This window comes from Aptenodytes forsteri, unplaced genomic scaffold (genome assembly GCF_000699145.1).
Source record: "Aptenodytes forsteri isolate BGI_AS27 unplaced genomic scaffold, ASM69914v1 Scaffold11, whole genome shotgun sequence".
Classification (NCBI taxonomy): Eukaryota; Metazoa; Chordata; class Aves; order Sphenisciformes; family Spheniscidae; genus Aptenodytes; species Aptenodytes forsteri.
In genome coordinates, this window is record NW_008794155.1 from 861,562 (window position 1) to 883,704 (window position 22,143).

At 37.2% G+C, this 22,143-nt stretch overlaps 1 protein-coding gene across 1 annotated transcript in view; it reads right to left on the reverse strand.

Moving 5' to 3' along the window:
• The window catches only part of ARHGAP15 (Rho GTPase activating protein 15), a 373,794-nt gene that overhangs the window by 145,042 nt on the left and 206,609 nt on the right, over positions 1 to 22,143 (reverse strand). The window contains exons 9-10 of the mRNA XM_009279645.1: positions 18,917 to 19,039; positions 9,651 to 9,749 (exon numbers count right to left, since the gene is read on the reverse strand). Of these exons, the coding sequence (XP_009277920.1) occupies positions 9,651 to 9,749; positions 18,917 to 19,039 (222 nt within the window). The remainder of the gene's footprint in view (positions 1 to 9,650; positions 9,750 to 18,916; positions 19,040 to 22,143) is intronic.

The window sequence follows — 22,143 nt, forward strand, 5'->3', positions numbered from 1 at the left end:
CACGTAACACCATGTCAGTTGAGGACTGACAAATCTAAACATATGGTTTGAAATACCGGGGGAAATTTTTCCTGGGAAGATGGGGGGAAGAGGCATGGAATAGCCCCTGTCTGTCTTTTGAGGACTTTCTTATTTTCTGAGCGAAGACATCTCAGAGAAGACCCATCACCTTACCCTTGGTTTGGAGGGGTCCATGGTGATTTTAAGAGCCTCAGTATTACCTGTAAATGGCCCATAATCTGGGCAACTGAACAAGTTCTTGTTCTTTGTTTTTAAATCCTGAGAGAAAATATTGATATATACATTTCTGATCCAAGTATATAAAGTTTAGGGCCCTGATCCAACAAAACACTGAAGCATTTCCTTAACTGTAAGGAACAACCGTTGACCATGAAATAGATCTATTCAGGTCCTTAAAGAGAAGTCTTCAGCTGTTTTGGTGGACAGAGGCTGGTATCAGTAAAGCAGAAATTATAGAAAGAAATAATCTATATCCATTACAAAGTAGAATAAACGTCAGAAAGCAGTTTCCAATAGCAATATCTGTTTCCTGAGAATTTAAATTATTTTAAACGCATCATCTCTGACACCAGGAAAAAAGGTGCATGAAGGAATCATGAAGAGAGAGCTGGATCAGGCTGGCTGGAGCTGCTCAGGATCCAAGTGATACGGTTCTGTTGTGTTATGAAACAAAATGGCCACATTTTGCTCTCATTTACATATATGTCATTCCTCCCAAACCAGGGAGCATTGTTTGTCTGCGTGAAGACAAAAAGAAGTTGGTTTGCTATATAATTACATCCATGATCTGTGAGGATCCTGATTGTAATAAAACAATCTGCTAAGCGAATATACAACTGGAGATCTTTAAAGGACTTGTTAATTCCATGGGGGTTTATCATGCAGTAGCCAATTTAGGGACGATTCAGTTACTAGATTGCTAACAATATCGGTTTCATAAACGCAGGGGAGTAAAGTGAGCTAAAAAATCTTCTCTTAAAGAAGTGAAAACCTTAACATAAAGCCTCTTTTTTAAGCTGCCCTCTTACTTTGCCCTCTGCCTTGCTCCTGAAGCTTTCTGTTGGTACGATTTCTCTCACTTAGGTATCAATCCAATTAGACTGCTATATTATATGGTTAAAACATTGATGTAACACAAGCTGCTACAGCAAATAATTGAAGTAATAAAATACAAGTGCAGTTATTTGCTTTGTTGAATTGCAGGCAGAAAAAAGGAGACAGGGTTTTTTAAACTGACCCCATAGTGTTGCATACAGACAGCAAAACTTTTTTTTATATGTTTTCTTTTATTGCCGTAAAATTTTTTTGAAAAAAAAATGTAGTGCAGTTGTAGTAATTTATTTTTTTTCCACCGGAAAAACAATTAGTCTACATTGTGGAATGATGCCTTCCTAATTTTATTTAAAAACCATAACTTTGTTTTTAAGCAACAAGGATGTTGAAAGAATCTGAAACTACAACTACCTCTTTTTTTTCCTCCTAAAGGAACTTAATGGACTTAACTTTGTGTGTGTGTGTGTGAACATCTCCTCTAGGCCAAGACTCATTTTGTCAAGTGTTAGCCCAAAGTGTTCTATTAATGGCTGAACTGTAAAGTCTGACTAAATGGGGTTTACAGTGGAAATACTGCCAGCTCCTTGTCTGTGATGGTGTGTGTGCTGTACTAGGGCATAGTGCCTCACATCCTCGGTTTATTCAGGAGGAAAAGAGAGGATTTTTGTGTCTGTCTTTTTATCTTTTTCATGGCTAGGAGGTGGATACCCTTATGTGTGAGCTTCCCTGAATCTGACTCTGACCAGGGGGTATGTCAAGGCCTTCATTTTCTCTTTGGCACAGACTAAGCACCGGAGACAGTCAGCTGGCTTTAAATTTCTCTAGACTTTTTGTTTCAGCATGTACAAATGTCAACTAGTTGATTTACAAAGTATATTAGCATTATTTTAATATCGAGAAAACGTTTGATTCTTTTTTTATTTCACAGGTTAAGTGGTTTATTTTATTTACTAAGGCTGTTGAAAAAGATTTTATGGAAAATTCTGAAGACAAAATGCCCTGTTTCCTTTTACATGCTCACTAATAGATATATTATACAATGCTAGAAAAAGGCAAAAGGCCAAACTCATCTCTGGTGTAATTCCAGTAAAAGCAATAAAATTACACAAGGCATGAATTTGGCCCAGGCATTGTAAATGTTACTCTGGTGCACACTGAGTGTCTGCTTGTTGTTACTGGCAAGGCTTAAAATACAAATCCCCCTTTTTTTCAGAGAAATGGATACCTTTCTCTGGAACAGATTAATCAATGAAACAGGTATCAGGTAACTATGACAAAGACGGCAACTGGTTCAAATGTCTGCCTTTTTTATGGCTTTTTCTTCTTCTAACTAGCTTACCATCTCTGCTTTCAAATTTTTTAAATATATATTTATTCTCTCTTTTGTGCATTGTCATTGCAAGGCTTTTTTGCCTTTTTTTTTTTTTCCCTGCTGTTGCCTCCTTTTCTCTAATTTGTCTTGTATGCCCTTCCGTGATGTTTCCTGTTGACACTTCTTGATATTTTTTCTAACTCAGAATGTGGCTTTCTAGCAGACACAGAGGCCCCAGAGTGAATACCCTTCAGAGCCAATTCTGACTTGGACCTTGCACAACGCTATTAACTGGCTCTTACTCTAAGAAAGGTGGCTATAGCGGGATTGCCTGAGCCTGAAGACAGAAATGGTTGAGGAAAGCTTGCCAATATGTTTGCAGTAAATTCAACCACTCTTAATTTCTACTCAAAAGAATAATAATAATAATAAAAAAAGCCCAAAACATTTTAAATCACAAACTTGCAAGGGCTTTTCTCAGAACTTTGTTGTTTTATATTGCATTCATCTGTACGTTTAAGTTTATGCTTGTTGGCCACTTTAAAGTAAACATAGTTCAATGCCCTCAGAAACAGTTTTCTTCAGCCCACTAGAATTCCCTGGAAAAAGGCTTTATCTGCTGAACTGCTGGATATTTTTGTGTGTGTGTAATTTTTTTTCCTATCAGTTTAGTTTGTTTCCCCCCCCCCCTTTTTTTTTTTAAAAAAAATATAACAAAAAAAAAATGGGGGGAGCCTCCTTGGAACAAGATAGAATCATAAAAGACTTCAGGAATCTCATCACAAGCTAAACAGTACAGATTGCACATTCTTCATGGAAGTATTAGCTTTTAGTGCGTGCCTGGATCCAAGCATAATAGATTATCCCAAAGTGGGAAAGAATGAACAGTACAAAATTAGCAGAACTGGGAGCTCAGATTATTTGGTGGAGCAATATGATCTCTGTACTTTCAGGGTTCTGAATTCTAAAGCCACTGGAAACAGTATGTAAAATTATATCAGAGTAAGCAAGGAAGCATGTGTAGGCCTGGGAGAAGGAAAAAAAGTTTGGAAAATACCCTTCCAGAGGAGAATAAGTACTGAAAATCAGTGAATGAGCTTGTAGGAAACAAACTGCTATTCATGAACAGTTTCTTGCTCTGAGGATAGAAATATGCTAAAAGATACGATAGAGAGAAAACACAAATAAAATACATTTCAGCGGTTATTCAGAGGTCAAGTGCTGTTGGAGAATAATCTTGCACTCAGACAGAAATATAAAACTGCCCCGTGCACAGGATAGGTCGGTCTCCTGAGGTTTCCCTTCTTCTCAAGGAAACCTTGCCAGAACAAATCCTTTATGCCACCGGCTGATGGGTTTGGTCTAATCGTGCTGGGAAGTAGCCCAGGAACACTGTACATTTAATGGAAGCTCAAAGATGGTAGTGAGCATACCCTGGCAAAACTACCCTGTACTTTCCAGCTGCCTTCTTCAGGTCCTCAGGAATGGGACTGAAGCATTTTTAAGAACCAAATACATGAAAAATATTGCTTAAGCTAAATACACTCTGGAGGAGCAAGTCGCTGAACAAAAGTCTAATAATATGGAGGATTACAATACATATAGGGATATAAGCTGCTAGAGGTTGTATATAGTGGCTATTAATACATATCTTGGCTGCACAGGCCTCGTGTCTTCTGCCACCTTCACTGTGCTCCTATAATCTTCTGAGTATACCATACCAAAGTTAGTGATCCCAGCATGGGAGTCATCAGATTTAGGAGGTGTTTGGGATTTTTTTTTTTCCAATCCTTCTGCAGTGTTTTCTTCCATTAGAAAATGAGATAGCATTACACTATTTTAAAAACTCATTTTTTCCTAACTATATAAATATATTCACAATACTTTATATTTTTAAAACTCATTTCCTCTTTGCTTAACTCCTTAAGATAAGTGAACTCTCCTTTATGTAAACTTCCTACCAGAATACTGACTACCTTTTAAGCGGTATATGATTTAGAAGGTAATGAAATATCACTTTCTTTTTCTTTTTTTTTTTTTTAATAAATAGGTTTTAAAGTGCTTTTAGCTGCACTTTAGCTTTTAGATTAAGAGATAAAACTGATGAAAGGGACACAACCTTCTGTCACAGGGCAGCATGGCATTTGGGAGGTGAGGTAGTTTAAAATACCATTTTTATCTTCATTTCTCTTCATCGGGATGACTGTATTTCTTTACTGCATCCCATAAGGTACTTCATCTTTGCCCATAAAGACATTTTCTTCCTTAAACACTGAATATTCTGCGGTATGAGACTTTGCGTGTGTGCATTTCTGCAATGATATTATGCATAATCAAATCACAGCTACGGACATTAAAGCCAAACTGAGTCTTGATTTTAGGTGCTTTGGGGTGTCAAACTTTGGACACCTTTAAGAAATCCGATTTTCAGAGAGCAAGCGCTTAAAACTTCTCTCAAAACCGTGTCTTCTTTAAATTGCACACCCGGCCTAATGGTCACGTCTGAAGGCTCCCTAGCGTACCCAGTCCTACCCCAGCAGATCAGCCCCCCAAACCAAAAGCCATACGCTCAGGGATTTTTTGTCACCGCTCTTATTTAACATGATTTGTTCACTGGGGCTCAGAGCAGTGAAACCCAGTAAATAATACATTGAACAGAGAAGATAACAAAAGGAAATAGTTAAGGTACTATAATAATTTTAGCCATTCTTTTTTCAGGTCACTATAATCTGCCCAAAGATAACTAATTGTTCAAAGTAAACATTCCACTCCGACCACAAAAGGAATCCATTACACAAACATATAATTCACAGTCATTTTTAGTGGGTTGTAAACAGTTTGGAATGAGCATAAAATGGGACAAAAATCAAAGTGAGCATTTAGAAATGAAAAAGTGTTTGCTACAAAAGGTCAGTCCCTTTACTTGGCAAACTATGTAGAAAAGCCTGGGAAAATGTTGAACACACAAGCAGTAAGGGAATTTTAAAGCCAACAACCTCCCTGTTTCTTTAAACAGACATCGGAACCTATAACTGGATCCTGTCAAACAAACGACAGCAAAAAAACATAACAGCTGCTAAGAAGTAAAGTTGAAAGATAAAGTTTTCTAAGCTAAGAACCTTCTCAGAAGTGGACTAAAGGTCTTTCTTAAATCTTTAAGCAAGGTTATGGATCCCAGGGTGGCTTTTAGGCATTGAATCAAATATGTAATTTTGTGTATCATTCCTGTCAGAGCATCCTGTGCTCCAAGAAAAGCAACAGAAAACAATGTCTGTAATGTCCAGTTTAGAATGGAAATGGTACCTGTAATCATCAGCTTTGCTGCCTGCAGTGTCATTTTTCAAGTCATTTAGGCTGATTTGAGAACGCTAACTTGGATTTGGGAATGGAGGGAGAAAATGAAGGACGTTTCAAAAGAGACATGAAAGTTAAATTATATTTCCCTGGAGCATTAGTACTGTATTTCTTTACAAAACCTAGGCTACACTGGATACCCTCAACAGGTTTAGGATACTGACTGCTCGGGGTGTTCATTTACTCTGTCATTAGACACACAGACAAATGATCATCCCTGGAAAAGGGTTTAGTATCAGACTGTATTCACACGATAAAACTTTACTATGAGAAGTACTAGATGGCATTTTGTTTAGGTACAATTCAGACTGATATTTTTATTTTTTTTATGCGTTCTACTCATGCCTTTCACATATTTAAAAAAAAAAAAAGGCAAAAAAACAGCCAGCACTTTTAAAGGGTCGTGGATAACAAAATAAATAGGCGACTCAAGAAATGACTGGAAATAATATCTGGCCTAGAAGCACCAAAAATCTTGCAATGGGCCCCACCCTTGGCAGGAGCGCGCAGCATGTGAGTTATAGTACACTGGGAGGATTGTCCCAGGCTTTCCTTGCTGCACTGCTCAGCTCAGGGTCGGGGCTACCTATCAGACACTTTCTGGGGAGAAGAAAAAGCGTGGAATACAGATTGAAAAAGGCAAGTCAACAGATAGTCCCAGAAAAGCCCGAGCTACATCCAAGGTAGATGTTGATGGCAAAGTAAAAGACCACACAGGAAAAACAAGGAATACACTGTTCCGTGAAAAAGTTTCCCTCCAAGACCCTGAGGAAGTCGAGAGTTAAGAAATGTTAAACATCTTTGCGTAGCCACTGTATTTCTTCAGTCTGATCATTGCACGGCTCAGAATTATTCACTTATCTTCACCAGGTCACATCCTATACATGGGAGTTGTTTTCTATTTAGGACATTGCATTAAATACCAAGGGCGCAATGCTCTTTGCCTGGATACTTCAGTGGCGCAGGTCTGTATAGCTAAATACTCGGGACAAGAAGTTCATCAAAAATCATGAATGAATAAATAATACAGGAAGAATAAAGAAAAAAACTGAGCTTGCTTAAAAAAAAAAAAAGGAATTAATGTGACAATTGCCTTGCAAGTTTACAAGAACAGGCACATTTTTATTGACTCTCGTTATTAAACTCCACTACCACCTCTGCAAGATGGCTGAGTAAATCTAGAAAGACCTTCTGCCTCCCAGTCCTATTTCAAGAACTACAAATAGCAAAAGAGGCTGGAAAAATGGAATTCACTCTTGAACAAGTGAATCCTTGTCAGATAGATAAATATGCATTATGGTGTGAGAATTTTTGGACTAAATGTTATAAAGCATCTCTGTCCTGAAATGGTGAATAAGCAAACAGTAGCCTAGAGGATAAATAACCAAAATCTGATCTAAGTTGCAGCAAAATAATTTCAGACTGATTCCTTTGATTTCAACGTAGTTATTAATTTAAAAATAGTGTAACTGAACAGGAAATCTTGCCAACAGTTAATGACACCCTCTACATTTTTAATCTGTGGGAGAATATTACTACAGTTGGCTATTGTATGTAACCTCACCTACACAGGTAAATGTACTAATTAATACGGTTTATTCAGATCACTGTTAGACTTTCCTTCTGTGCACAGAAATAATTTTTTAAAAATAATAATAAAAAAACAAATAGAAAAACAATAAGTAAATAATAATTAAATCCATGTGCTGATAAATAAGAACACAACCGTTCAGCAAAGTATGAATATTTTGTAAGTAACATTTAGGGTCAGTCTCCTAAGGTCTTTTCTCCTAATAATCCTTTATCTTAAATGGAGCATGCAAGTAACATTTCTGGTACAGTTACAGTATGTAGATGATATATTTTCTAAATAGGAAAAAAAGCTTTTCTACAACAGCCAATATGCCAGCTGTACTGAGTATCTAGGCCATCTTACTAAGACTATGAAAGTAAACATACAGTTTTCATTAAATGTGCCTTTCCCATAATTGGTACATAAGTATTTCCCATGACTCTGCAGTTGAATATCTTGGCTGGAGGCATATCTGGCCATTAAGAGGAGGGCTTCAGATCTGTTGAGTCTCAGCCATGCCGGGAGACTTGGCACCTCCACATACTGCTTCCTAATACCAACCCCGGTATAAAATGTCATCAGAAGCTTGCATAAACATTGGACTTAGCTTCACATAAATTACTGCTGTCCTGAGATAGTTTATGCCAGAACTTAGTAAAAACAACACTTTGAGTAAATAGAATGTGAGTAAATGCAAGAATCTTAATCCAAGAAAATGATAATAGAAAAAAATGTATATCAAATATAAACTCATAAATACAGTGATAAAATGAAATTTTTATCTCGTGCCATGTGATTAGCTTTTATTTACATATTAGACTAACTAAAAGGGGTAGACTTCTCTAAGTCACAGCAAGTTTGAAGAGAACACAAGAACAACAATGCAATACTATGAAGGATGAACTCCTTTGAAGAAACAGTGGTATTTTCATTTTCTTCCGTGAACTTTTCTCTGATAATCACACAGACAATAAACATCTAATTAGGTTTCTTGGATTTTTCTATTACAGTTCAGCAGTGCAGAGACCTCTGGCCTCACTTCTGGAGGAGTGATCAGACACCACAAAACATCTATGAAGTATCTAGTGCATCTTTTGGAGAACCTGTGCTAAGTTCGTAACTGAACAGTCAATTAGACATGTTCTGCATGGCGTGGCATTTTTATAATCTAATCTCTGCCTTTCCTTTTCATGTTCTGAATTTCTCCTCACAATTCCTCCTCTATTAATAGTCCCTTCACACATTTCTCCCCTTTCTTTGTCTCTTTCTTTAGCCAGCCTCCAGCCTTCCTCCAAAAAACCAATGCTACTATCTCCCCCTACTGAACGAACTCCAGTTTGTTAGTCTCCGATTTCCTGCCAATCATTCTGGGAATAATAATATCCCAGTGCTCTCTTTGCTGTATAATTAAAGCATGAATTTCCCAGAGTTTGAAACTCCAGGGTAGTTTTTATGCACCTTTCACTATAAAGCCAGGTAACAACGATGGAATTAAAATAGCTTTTTCCTTTGTGGTTAATGGTCTAAGTATCTTTTTATTTGTCATTGGTTCTCTTGTTCTGAGACTCCAGTGTATGGCAGTGACAATGGGTTCACCCAGCCTTATTCTGAAAATAAATTTTCTATCTTTTGCAAGATATATGTTTCCCCAGATCCCTGGAACAAGTTGTAAACTTGTAACAGATGGTGATGAAGCCTCACATTTTTATACAATACATTTTAAGATTCTGCATCTACCGCATGTACCTTCCAAAGAAAATGACCTTCAATGAGAGAAAATACGCTCTGAAGAAAGGAAGGCAGGCAACGGTGTTAAGCACATCTTTTTATACCATGACAATCCTTCTTATTAAATTAATCAAAACTTCTAATGAGGATGAATACTCATTCCAATATTCTTATGATATTATGGCTTTTTAAAATAACTGGAAAAATTAGACACACACACGCGTTAAAAAAAAATATGGTCACACTAGAATAACATTTATTTTGGTTGAATACAATTCAGGACTTAGGAGAAAGTATTGGCATTACGCTCACCAGAGACTTCAGACTGAAAGTTACTGACATTTTATTGATGGTTAGCATTTTCTTACCCAGAGAAAGACTAAAACAACAACATGTCAAACAAAATATAGGGAATAATCAGCATGAATGGGTTCTATTAATGTCTCATCATATAAAGAAAATGAAGATACAGAAGGTGATATAGTTCAGTTCATAACTATATTATAAGTTGAACCGCCTGCCTACCCTGGCAATTTGAGCAGAGTTACAAGGTTAATGTTTTGATTACTAATAGAGGAAAAAAATAGTGTTAAATATTAAGGTACTCACCTCTTCTTTCAACAGCTTTTATACACAGTCTTACAAACTGGGGGACCGTAGATTTCTCATGCTCACAAACCAAGTGCAAATGGGAGCCAAAAATTTGATCTGCATTTGGAAAAAAAGAGGAAAATATATTAAGGTGTATTATTAGTAGTGGGAATTTTCTCTCTTCTGGGTTTGCATATTAAAAACTCAGCTATCAGAGATGGACAGACAAAGTTGGAAAGAAATCTTTTTTGAGTCCTAGTGGTCATTAGCTTCTGCCACAAACCCAAATCTCTTAATATCTGTTGCGTGTAGCACTTGGATACTTCCCCCTGGGTTCAAGTTTCAGTTGCCATTTACACCTTGACCTCGACCTTTCTAAGGCTTGGAGGTCCCTGGAGATTGCTTGGACCTGCCGTAAAAAAGTGAAGGCAATTCTAGAGATACAGCTCCATATCTTGTTGAATCCAAAATCCTGCATGATATTAACTGATGGTCCAACCTTGAAACTCGTATTGCCAGGTAGCCTGTCTCTTCCACGCATACCGAGTTTCACCCTTGTCATAAAGCACCATAAGTGCGCAAAGGCTGCATTACTTTGCATCATTAGGACTTAGTACAACTTCATCTCATCTTTACAGGAGTTTTTTTGTCATCAGATTACCTGTTTAAAAAATGGAAGGTAATAGATATCTTTTGATGAGGATTGCATATCTTACACCAATTTTAATTTGTGATTTGTGTTGTTTCCTTGATGAATAAGTATTTAACTAGATAATGCTACTTTTTGGGTTTTATGATGTCAAAGTTTTGATCAACGTTGAATGTTCATCTTAAAACATATTTGTACAAGCAGGTTAAACTCCTCAGATTAGTAATTAGCTTCCTCCACCTCATTTCCACTCTATATGTTTGAGAAATTATGAAAAGAGCAATCAGTAATGGGGATGTTGTCAGCTAGAATCAAAATGAATCAAACAGATGAGAGAAACTACTCAATAGGAGCCAGTTAAATGCTCAAACAATAGGAGTGTACTATCATCATTTATCCAAAGAGACAGTCTCCATATAGCATTTCAAGAGTACTATATTTTGGAAATTGGCATAGAGGCTTTGAAAATTTTTGTATAGCTAGCTGATGGGTGCTAGCACAAGCCTGGGCTCTGCACAGCAAACCCAACAAGCACGCTCCTTTGCAGAACAGCAGGAGCTCCTGCTGTCCTTTACAGCTCCCACGGCACAGGACGTTTCCTCCATAGCCAGTCCCACCATCTTCCACCATAATCAGTTTGAGTGCTTCTTCCTCCAAGCAGCGCACCTTTTTGTCACCAACAGGTCAAAAGCCATTTGTTTATTTTCTGCTTTGCAAGGAGCTTCACTTTCCTATCGTTAATCGCTACTATTTCTTACTAAGCTTAGATTTCAAGAGCAACTCGATTGCCTTTTCTTCCTTAATACCCCAGAGTAGGGCACAGTCAGGGAAACAAGGTGGGTGCACGGGATGGTTTGGACTTCTTGACATGTATCAGGGAAGTTTATTCCAGCACCTCCCAATGCCTGTGATCTGCATTCTGGTAGAGTACATCAAAGCCCGAATTTAAGTTAGTCGGAGTTTCGGCTGCAGAAGGGATGGAGGACTGGGTTCACAGAACTACACTGAAGAAGGTTGTGTGCATGTGCGGCGTTAAGCATTAGCGAACAGTCTGTTACATGTTTTGGGGTTATGTTTCTGACAAAGCACAGTCTGGTTACATTTTCTTCATAAAACATTTATAGCTGCCTTCAGTGGTAATTATATATACAGAGATTTATGATTAAAATGTACTAGCACTTCCTCTTTTGACATCTTAATTGTTTTGTAAAATTTTAGCAAAGACCTGTCAAACTCTTTGCATAATATGGAATGGTCTCTAATGTAAATTATGTTAAAAAGAAGTAAAAATGTATCTTTTTTGGTGGACAAAGACACTTGTAAACGCTTTCAGAAGCAAAACAGGCAAAGAACTGCACTGTGTTTAGGTGGCAGTACATGAAGAACTGAAACAAAATTAATGCATGGGTGTTCAGCAGCTTCTCTTCTCTGTTATAACCACTTTATAACCAACTTCCAGGATTACGTTGCAGTTACTCTTTCAGTCCCCAGTATAAATGCAGAACACTTGGTATTCCTGGGAGGAAATTTTGAAAAGGCTGGAAACTGTTTTACAATTCTCACCTAGTCCTTTACTTCTTTTCTAAGTGCAGATTCTGCAACTTCAGCAAAACTTTTAACCTCATTTTATATACCTTTCGGTATATGGATATAGTCACATTCTGTATCCTGCAGTTAAGCTTTAAAACTCCTCTTCTTTAGCAAATAGGCGCTCAGGATTTTTGTCTTGAATGGAAGGGGCAGCAAATCGGCATTAATAGTTGCTGGGCATCAGAAAAGACTATGGTAAAACAATGACACACAACTGCTTTGGATTTTCTTTTCCCTTTCTAGAAATTCATGAGTATTTATAAGTACATGATCTCATGAGTCATCCAAATACTCTGAATTCTGGGTACTCCTGAACCGCAAACTCCGTGACTCTCTCTAGTCAATTGATTTTTTGCTGGATCTGTTTCTGTACATAAACATGGGAATGGCAGAAGTTACGCTGCCATATTTACGCTCTTAGAGGTCACAGGGATAGTTGAGGAAAACTCAGTTAAGATTTGTTTGTGCAGTATTTTGAAAACAAGGAATTATAGGAACGGCAAATTACTAACTTATGTAAACTAGATTTATGTGTAACTAAGATTAAAATATTATTTTCTTATTCTTTTATAGGTGTGTATATATATTTTAAAATTACTTTAAGGGGAAACTAACCAGGACATTTTTTCAAAAAATAAGAACTACTCCCAAGGGGGTAAAAGAAGCAAAAAGGCCTTTGTTTGATTTATTTGTGATAAGGCCCTTCAAAACTTCATTTTTTATGACTTGAAAAAAAAAGATGTACACAACACTCCTAACCTCCTGTTATGACAGTTTATGTTTCCTATCCAGCTTATTTAACTCAAATGCCTGGGAAATAGACACAATTACCACCTTATGGAATGCTACTTAACTTTAAATGCTCCCCTCTGAATAGAAATCCACTTTATCTTCTCAGAGTTATTCCAGTTTCTCAGGAATTATTTCCTCTATAGGCTCCTGAAATGCTCTTGTTTCATCATTTAAAAATTTAAACTAACAATTGTTCAGAAATATCTTTTATTAGAACAAAGGCAATTCCCATACAGTGGATTCTGTTCACAAGAGCTTGTACAAAGGAGCTGCATACTATGCCCATATACAGCTTTAATCATTCACTCTTTCAGCTGTTATCAATTTAAAACCAATGAAACTCCCACACTGAGTCCATTTGAGCAGTCAATTTTAATATCTTGGGGCATCTGTAGTTATTCTGAATTGGCTGCAAAAGCAGAACTAACAAGTTAAGCTCTAACCATAAGTCTACATCAGGCTGGTAAACCATACATCAAACACAGACAGTTAGTCAATACTGTAGTATGAAAAACCAACAAGCATTTTTAAGAAGAGCAATATATTCATAATATGTTTGGTGGTATGGTTTACATTACACATCCCTGATATCTGCGCATTAAACTTTCTGTTTAAGATGGTGGGGTGTGTGACAGCTTTGCACATGGATATAAAATGAGACATCAGAAGAGGAGGGAATGGACATTCACAAGTTGTATAATATAAAATGATGATTACAGCTGCAATGAATTGCTCGTTCTGGTGAGCTTCAAGTTTTCCCTGAGCCTGACAGAGCTACTTTTTTTTGAGTAGCTCTTGCAGGCTGCAGCAAAGCCACTAATTCTGAGCTGCAGAAGTCTAGTCTATGGGAGACAATACTTCTGGAAAAGAAACAATTAAAACAAAGTCACTAAAGCCACATCCTCACTGAGAATGTCATTGTTTAACCGTTTTTGGTGCACATGGATGAGATGTGGCCACACTTGGAAAGAACTCATACTTCAGTGTTTTTTATTAAAAAAAAAACAGAGGGAGGGCATGGCTAATATTCCCATTTCTTGGGGAGAGGCTCAAATTCTGACACGAGAGGAGAAGGTATAATGGTGTAATGCCCAAGTTTTTAGAAATGTGAATTACATCTATGTAATTCAGTGCCTTCCAGGAGCAGAGTTAACTGTGCTACATCTGGATTCGAACTGCTGGACTACCAGAGCTTTGTATCGACATCTAAGTTGTTTGTTTTCTTTGTATCTGTTTGAATATTGGGAGGGGAAAGGGGGAAAGAGAATGAAAAGGCAAAATAAAAGAGGAATATACAGAGAGAGGGACAGAACAGTAGGCACCACAGCAGTGAATTTTTTGGAGGGGGAAGGGATGTGGTTGGAAAGGGCCATATTCTGAAAGGTGACTTCTTCTAGCTGCTCAATCTGTAGAGTCAGACATATTAAGCCAGACATTAAAATGATGCTGATCCCAGACTGGGCTCCAAATAATGCCACGACGTTTTTACAATAAGTGGGCCAGGTCCTCAGCTGACTGAAGTCAGCGAGGTTGTCAGTGGAGCTCCCCTGATTTATGCTAGCTGGGAATCTTGCCAGTCCTTTTAACTTGGAGATTTACTATATATCGTTGATCTGTGGTGGTCATCAATTTTAAAAAAAATTACATTTGTGAACAGTTACTATTAAGTGGCATACAAGTTACCAGATTTGTTTCACATTCTCAGAAAAAGGGAAAATAGAGAGTGCTGCAGACACTGGTCTCTTTTTAAAAATGGTGGTGTTTTACTGGGGACAAGAGCTCATTTGAATTTAAGGAGAGTGAGTCTGCTGTAGTCCTCAAAACAGGTCTCCAAAAATGAGATATTTTCAAATTATCTGAATTATTTCTGACCATCATGTCAAAGGAAAAAAATCACTTTGTCCAGTGTTTGGCCATCCACAGGGATTGGGAAACGTACTTCCAAATGTCCACGTAGCGGTCGGAGAAAGAAAGAAATACCTTTGTGACCCACTGTCCCTGCAAGTCAAAGGAAACATTTCCTAACTTTCCCTAAATTATTATGGGCACCAGATCACTTGCTAAATTCCTGCATAACCCAGAAGAATTACAGGACACACCAAGTAAGTCTTAATCTACTCTTTTGGACTTCTCATGAGCATTACACTCATTAGATTGAACTCCTCCAAGGTCCATTGAGACAGATGAGACAATAAAGATGTTTTCCCTTGTCTGGAAAGAAAATGCTTGGTGATCTCTGTGCTGCTATCTGCACAACCACCAACATATGCTGAGCCCTGTTCTATAGGCTATCAAGCCAAATCACAGCTAGTTCCTTTCACTAGCAATTGAGTGGCTTTTATTTTCATCTTGAAACAGTTGTAACCATTCCAATTTTTATGCTGGTTTGGTTTTTGCCTTAACTTAACTTACGAAATAAATTCATTGAAGTTCCTTCGGTGTCTAGCTTTTGGGGAAAAAAAAAATCCACCCCTAAAAAACCTAGATTAATTTCTTGCCGGCTGCATAGCTGCATTTTCCTCATTTCCCACAGTGCCATTTGTGTTATGTTGTTACCCATGCTTTTTTACCATTTACTGACAGTGTATTTTGTGATAGTCTATTACCAACACAACCACCATAGCTTTAAAATCAGTTTCACAGAAGCTTTTTTTTTTCTTGTGTGTGTGGGCTAGAAAGGCTCAGAAATCAGGAAGTTAGCAGGCCAATAGCAAGTTGAAGGTTGGCAATTCATTTTGGGTAATATTAAATCATGACAAAGCTCAAACATAAAGATCAAAGTTCAATTATAGACTATAAAGTAGTTTTAAAAGAGAAGATTTATATATTATTTTTCTAGGATATTAGTGCAGATTCTGTAAATTCTGAGAATATTTCAATCCCGAGGAACTGAAGACCCCTGCCCTAGCATATAAATTTGAACACAGTTATTCTCGAAATAACACTGTTAAAATGGCAGACGTGGAACATGCCTCTTATTTACTATTTCTAGGTTTGCGTGCATGTGTGGATATATATGAACATAAGTGTGCATATATAGACACATACACGTTACGCAAAAATACTGTATTACACATCATCTCAAAAGCAGTTCAAAATGCTTCTAGACCAAAGATAGTTTGTGTAAGCATGAGTGAGATGGAACGAGAAGGGCTGACGATCTTCATTAGAGCTCTCGCTGGAGCATGAAAAGCCCCGATGAATGGAGCCAATGTGCTGTTCCCATTCTGGCTTCTTTTATGCAGAAGACTAGAAAGCAAATGGGACAGCGATGACAAAAATAACTTTTTGTCATGTAAAGCATCAGCGCGTCTTCATTTTCAGATCAACATGCAACTAACATTTACACATTGGTCTGCTACATTCCCTTGTCTGATTATTATCCTCCTACTTCTTATTCTTCTCATTTGTTAACTACCTACTTTACTTACTACATGGATATTTGCTACATTCTACATAAACAAAGTTTTGTTAAGAGTTAAATGACAATCACATTATTTCTAGATTTTCTGATAACAGTGTTGGCAGAACAAAGTACCCCAGGAGATCAAACTGCTATTTAATTTTGAAGCCTGTATTCCCAAATTTGGTTAATGTGGAGAAATGTGTCGAGTCTTCTGGCCAAGTGTGTACACATCAGTGACTAACAGAGCACAGAACTGTGTTTAAGTGAACTTACCACCTTAAAATGTATTTACTCATGACTATAATTTACGTGTTAAATTTATTGGAGTTTTGGTTCCAATGTGACATACAATGTAAAAAATCAATATAGATTTGAGAGCTTTATAGTGCCCCTGGCAAATATGAATAGCACTTGATGAAAAGTGAAGGTTTTCACAGCACCTACGGTGCCACTGCATTGGAGTAATTAACACCACACGCTTCACAGGTATTTATACCAATTCTTCACTAGCACACAGAACAGCTCTTTGTCAGAAATTCAGTACCGAGATGTCCTGCAAGGCTTTAGACACACTTTTATTACGAGCCCCTATTTTAAGGGATTTACAATTCTGACAGAAGTATTTCCCTATGGGATAAAAGTTAGTATGCATGTTCTCAGAGCTGGAGGAATTTTTTCTTGTAAAAATTGGTTAGCATTTTTTCCCTCAAGAAACGAGCAAATAAATAGTTTTGAGAGGTTTCTGCAACCATTTAAGTACCTTAGAAAAATAAATAGATGCATCTTATAATACAAAATTTGGCAAGCTTTTCATTTTTAATCTGGATGGTTGCATTTTGTGATTTAAAAATATTCTAATGTGAGCCTAAAAATTAACATTTAAAAGTGGTCTCTGTATAAGCACTGCAACTGCATTTTCATAACATTTTAACAGATTAAGGGATAAACTCGGGTGAAGACAATGAAGGAACCTTATCAAATGAGCATTTCACATAGACTTACCGTAGATTGGAATTAAGCCGTGCTAACGAATCCTGCCTCATTTGCATGGCCAAAACCTAATCCTAATGAAACTTCATGGTAGATAACTAACATGTTTTCTTCGTGGTAACATTAGTCTGGTAATAAAACTGTGCCAGGTACCAATTCTGAATTACTGTGTCACAAATCGTGCATCTTCGTTATCCTTGGAAGAGTATCCCAGGTAGAACCAAGCTATGTTTATGAATCAAGAGCTTAGTGCAACTGTAGCCAAAACCAAATGCATCTGGCTTTCCTAGAGAGATATATTAGAGGATGGATATGAGTTATGCTAATGAATCTGGATTTGTTAGCCCGGATCACATCTGATCCCTATGTAACACCGCAGGAGATTCATCAGCCACACTTTATTAAACTAAAAAAAACCCCCTTAAATCCAGAAATTAAAAGACTATAAATTACTCCTCTATTACTGTAATAACTGAAACAAACTAATATGATGCATTCAAATCCCACCCTCAACCCACAGAGTACTTCAAAGAAGAAAAACCCTCCAATGTATTGAAATCAGACACTATGAATGTGTAAGGACAGATCCCGAAAGTTTGGTGTGTGAGTGTGCACACCTCACATATATATATTTATGTTTAAATGACAAGTTTTTAAAGTTTCTGTGGCAGTTAGAAGCAGAAGCCGACCACTAAGGCACATAATGATTTCATATAACGAAGACTTCCTTACAGTAAGCAACATTGCACTGAACATTTCTGCATATATCTGAAACATAAGAACTTAATTCATAAAATCTTCTCCTTCTCTTCAGACATGGGCCCAGCTGGTGTTTAACTCTTGTGGCTGCTTTAGCTTTTGCTGGCTGGGGTCAATCTCTTGGCTCAGGACAGACAAGTTTAATACAGACTAGCAACACCCCTTGCCACTTTTGACACACCACTGGAAAACTCACACTCCAGAGATTGACAGGGGCTGCTGGCAAAATGCCTCTTTCTAGTCAATTTGCATGTGCAGTTGTGGGTTTCGCACATAATAATTTGGGAGTGCGTAAATTTTTAAAGCATCATTCCAGACAATATTTGAAAACATGGCTTTGCTTGTTTATTAGTGGTCAGAATGCTACTGCCTTCAAGTTAACTACCGGCTTCTTAGCAAAACGCTTACTCCTTGGATAAACTAACAAACACGTTTTATCGAAGAAACAATTTTTTAAGGATATGTGAAAGTGACGGCTGACCAACTTATCAAGAAATTGGAGTAGGAAAAAAATCACAGATTCAAAGCATTTATTGTTCATTGGCACGTATTTTAAATTGTTAAAAATTATTTTGTTGGCAAGTTAGAAAAATAATGAGAGAAGACAGCAGAAAGTATTCCAGCCTACCTCAGAAAACAAATTAGTCAGCACAGCATCTGAAGTTCCTATTTTGGATTCTAAAATATAAAACTATACCAACATTCTTTTCTTAAAAAGAAATGGAGTTGTGCAGCATGTCGATTTGCAACGTGCATGGTGAGTGCCTGTGTTAAACGGAGGGGCTTCTACCACATGCACACCAAAGCAGAAAAATTGAAGTAGTAGTCAGATAGCACAGAGATAGATGTAACCATATGTTGATTTTTCTTTACAGTTCAGCAGTGTAAGTTTTATGAGTTTTACAGCAAGAAAACCATATCTAAGAAGTATTTATCCAGTGCACTTATTCAGTTCAGCAGTAAGTTTTGAGTTTTACAGCAAGAAAACCATATCTAAGAAGTATTTATCCAGTGCACTTATTCATTTAACTGCGAATGAAAAATTAATTTGTGAATTTTTACTTTTTACTCCGAAAGAATATATAAGACCAAACACACCTTTAATAAGTCCCTTTTCTTGCAATGTTTTCAAGGAGGGTCTTCGGGAGATGAACTTCTTTAACCTGCTTTTAACTCGGTTTCTGTCGTTTGTGTCAGAGGCACTGTAGTTCAGCCTGAAAACTAAAGAAAATCAAAAGAAAAAGCTTCAGTGAAACAGTATTTTTAAACTAATAGTAGTTTGCTCAAATATCCTTCGAAAATAATGGCCATAGCCACCCTAGTAAAATCATGCGGTAGGTCAGCAGTGTAGCTGCTTGGATAGTACAAAACATCTGATTAATACTTTTGTGAATAAACATGACGAGTTCACTCTGCTGGTTATTCACAGAGTTGTATTATTTATTGCCCATAAGTATTTGGATGGTGACCAGTTTACTCATGAAATGTTCACAAATCCCACAAGTTTCACATGGATGATTTTTCAACTAAAACTCTGGACTCAAAGTGTGCTATGCACTATTAGCTGTATACTACTTGTTATGAGAAAGGATGGATGGTTACACCACTAGTGAAGGACTGAATTCTCTTGCCAAGATGGATTAAGCGTTATATATATATTTAATGCAGTTATAGAAAACATGGCTATATGCCATGAAATGTGTGCAAGATGCATTAATTTATGGAAAGAAAAGTATTCCTGTCCTAATGATTATATTTTATTAAATTTAGGCATTTACCAAACTGAGAAACATTTTGAGCTCAATTTATTCCTGCTCTGTGTCAAAAAGACATAGAAGCCAGCTGCAGAAAATCCCCTGGAGGAAGTTTCAAAGGCATCCATTTAACTTTTTTTCTGCTGAGGTGCTTACAGGGCACCATCACAGCTATCAAAATAGGCAGTATTAGTAGGAAGGAGAAACTCAACACGCAAGGCTGGATGCTACAGAAGCAGCAGTGATGCCATGGGAGGACTTTCTCCAAAGGTTTCCCTGAACACGCAGATTTTTGAAGTTTGCTAACAAATCACCTGAGCCCCACCACCCTTGAATAACCCTTATCCTGTGTCCTGCGTGCTCTCACCCTGCCCATTCCCCCAAATGCTGAGCAGGAAAATGGGACAGCCGGAGCTCTACAGCCTTCCCTGGCAAGGACCTCCAGCTGAGAGAGGGGTGGCTTCTGCTTTTTGAGGAAAGAACAGCTTTCCATCTTCTCTTGAAAACAAACAAATAAATAAATAAATCCACCAAAACAGTATTCTCCACAAGTTGAACTTGCAGAAGTTGGTCTATTGTCCCTCTGACGGAATTTCTAAATAGTACCCTGGATAGTTTAGCTGCAGTTACAGAGATGCTCCCTAATCTCCCCATCCAGATTGAATCTCCCCTGTAATGCAGTGATCTTCATATAGGGAAACCAAGGAAAGAGAGAGAGAGCAAAAAGAAAATTATCATCGATATTATTGGGCTATTTTGTAGCAAGAAGTTTTGCATAAGTTATAAACAGCACCAGAATATTTAAAGGTGCACAATTATAAAACAATGGCAAGCTAAAATAACTGGTTAAGCAACAGTAACAACCCTGGAATATTGTGGTTTACATTACAAATCTGATTTTAACAGCCAAACTTATAAAATGGTTTATGCTTTGCTGTTGTCAAGGGAGAAAAACTTGCCAAATTGTTCATTTTAAGTAAATAGAACATAGCCAATTAAGGAAAGCAATATTTAAACACATGCCTATGATGATCAGAGCATAGTTTGCTTCTGATTTCACTACTGATTTTAACAGAAGAGTGCTCCATTTTCCCACAGCACTAAAATGACCCCACACATACTTCCACAAACTAGTAATCACACAGGACAAATAAAAGGACACTTTACTGGAAAATACACAGCTTGGTACAATAATCCATCACTTATGAAAAATAGAATTCACATTTTTTAATGGTAACATTCTTGGAGTGATGTATCATAGAATATAAAGATTAGCATTCAATTGATGGTTGGTGCTTTTTTAACATTATAGTGGAGGACTTTTTGTTCGAAATTGAGCAATCCTTGGCAGGGACAAGCTAAAATTCCAAGTCACTTGGCTGTGCTATAAAAAGAACAACAAATGGATGTTTCTAATTCTGCATCTTAATGGTACTTTGAAACAGCAAAGTGAATTGTATTTAGTTTGGGGACTCTCTTGTTGCTTAGGGTCATTCTGTCCATAGCAATTCATATTTAGGTTTGCTTTTTCCTGACTTACAGTGAAGCTTCCCCAGTGCAAATGATGCAGGAGTGAAAACATCTCTTAAGTCACTTAAGATGCCTGCCACATTTCCCATTCTGCAGTACTCTGAAGTGTTTTATGCCCACTTGAACTACATGCTTAGCTCTAAGTATACACCAGATTTGTTAAGATATTTTAACTGAAGTGAAGGTGGTCATACTGTGAATGGTAGGATAGGGGATCTATGACTTGACAGCAGGGTAAAGATCCTTCTGTTTAGAAAGATGCATTAACCCAGCTGGAAGTTTTATATCTGAAACAGCAATTATGGTGTTAAAACTACATCTAGAGGTAGGAATAATTATTGTCATGGACACTTTTGTATGTTCTATGTTGAACTGTATAGCGCATAGCTAAAAACAGCAGCAAAGCTAATTTTGATGAATTTCTTATTTTATTCTGTTAAACATGTGTGAGTCACCAGAGGGAAACTCCAAGCCTCCCAGAAATTCAAGGGTTTAGATAGCATGTTCCAAAACCAAGCTTAGCCAGAAATATTCTTGTTGGGATCTCATTTAGAAATATTCCTTCTCTTGCCAAACCATTCTTCTCGCGATATCCCCGCATTAAAATGACGTTGCTATTATATTTGGAAATACAAAGAGGACCAAATGTTACTTCCAAGAGGAAAAAAAAAAAGTAGTTATAAAACTCAAAAACCACAATAAATATTTTTTGGAGTACCTTCCTTTTTAAATTTCAGGTTCTGGATTTGGCCAGAAGAATCCTCTATGAAAGAGAGCTGGCAAATGTCAAACAACATAAAAAAGTGGAAAGCAATTCCATACAGAAGTAAAATAAGACATTTAAGGATCTAAGTATAAAATAATAGGAAATAAAATCTACTGCTTGTTCTACTGCATGTTCCCTGGCATAAACTGCACAGGCGTGCCATTTGATTCATTGCACTGAATAAACTTAATCCTTTATTGGATGCGAGGGGAAACATAGTGACAAAGGATGAGGAAAAGGCTGAGGTACTTAATGCCTTCTTTGCCTCAGTCTTT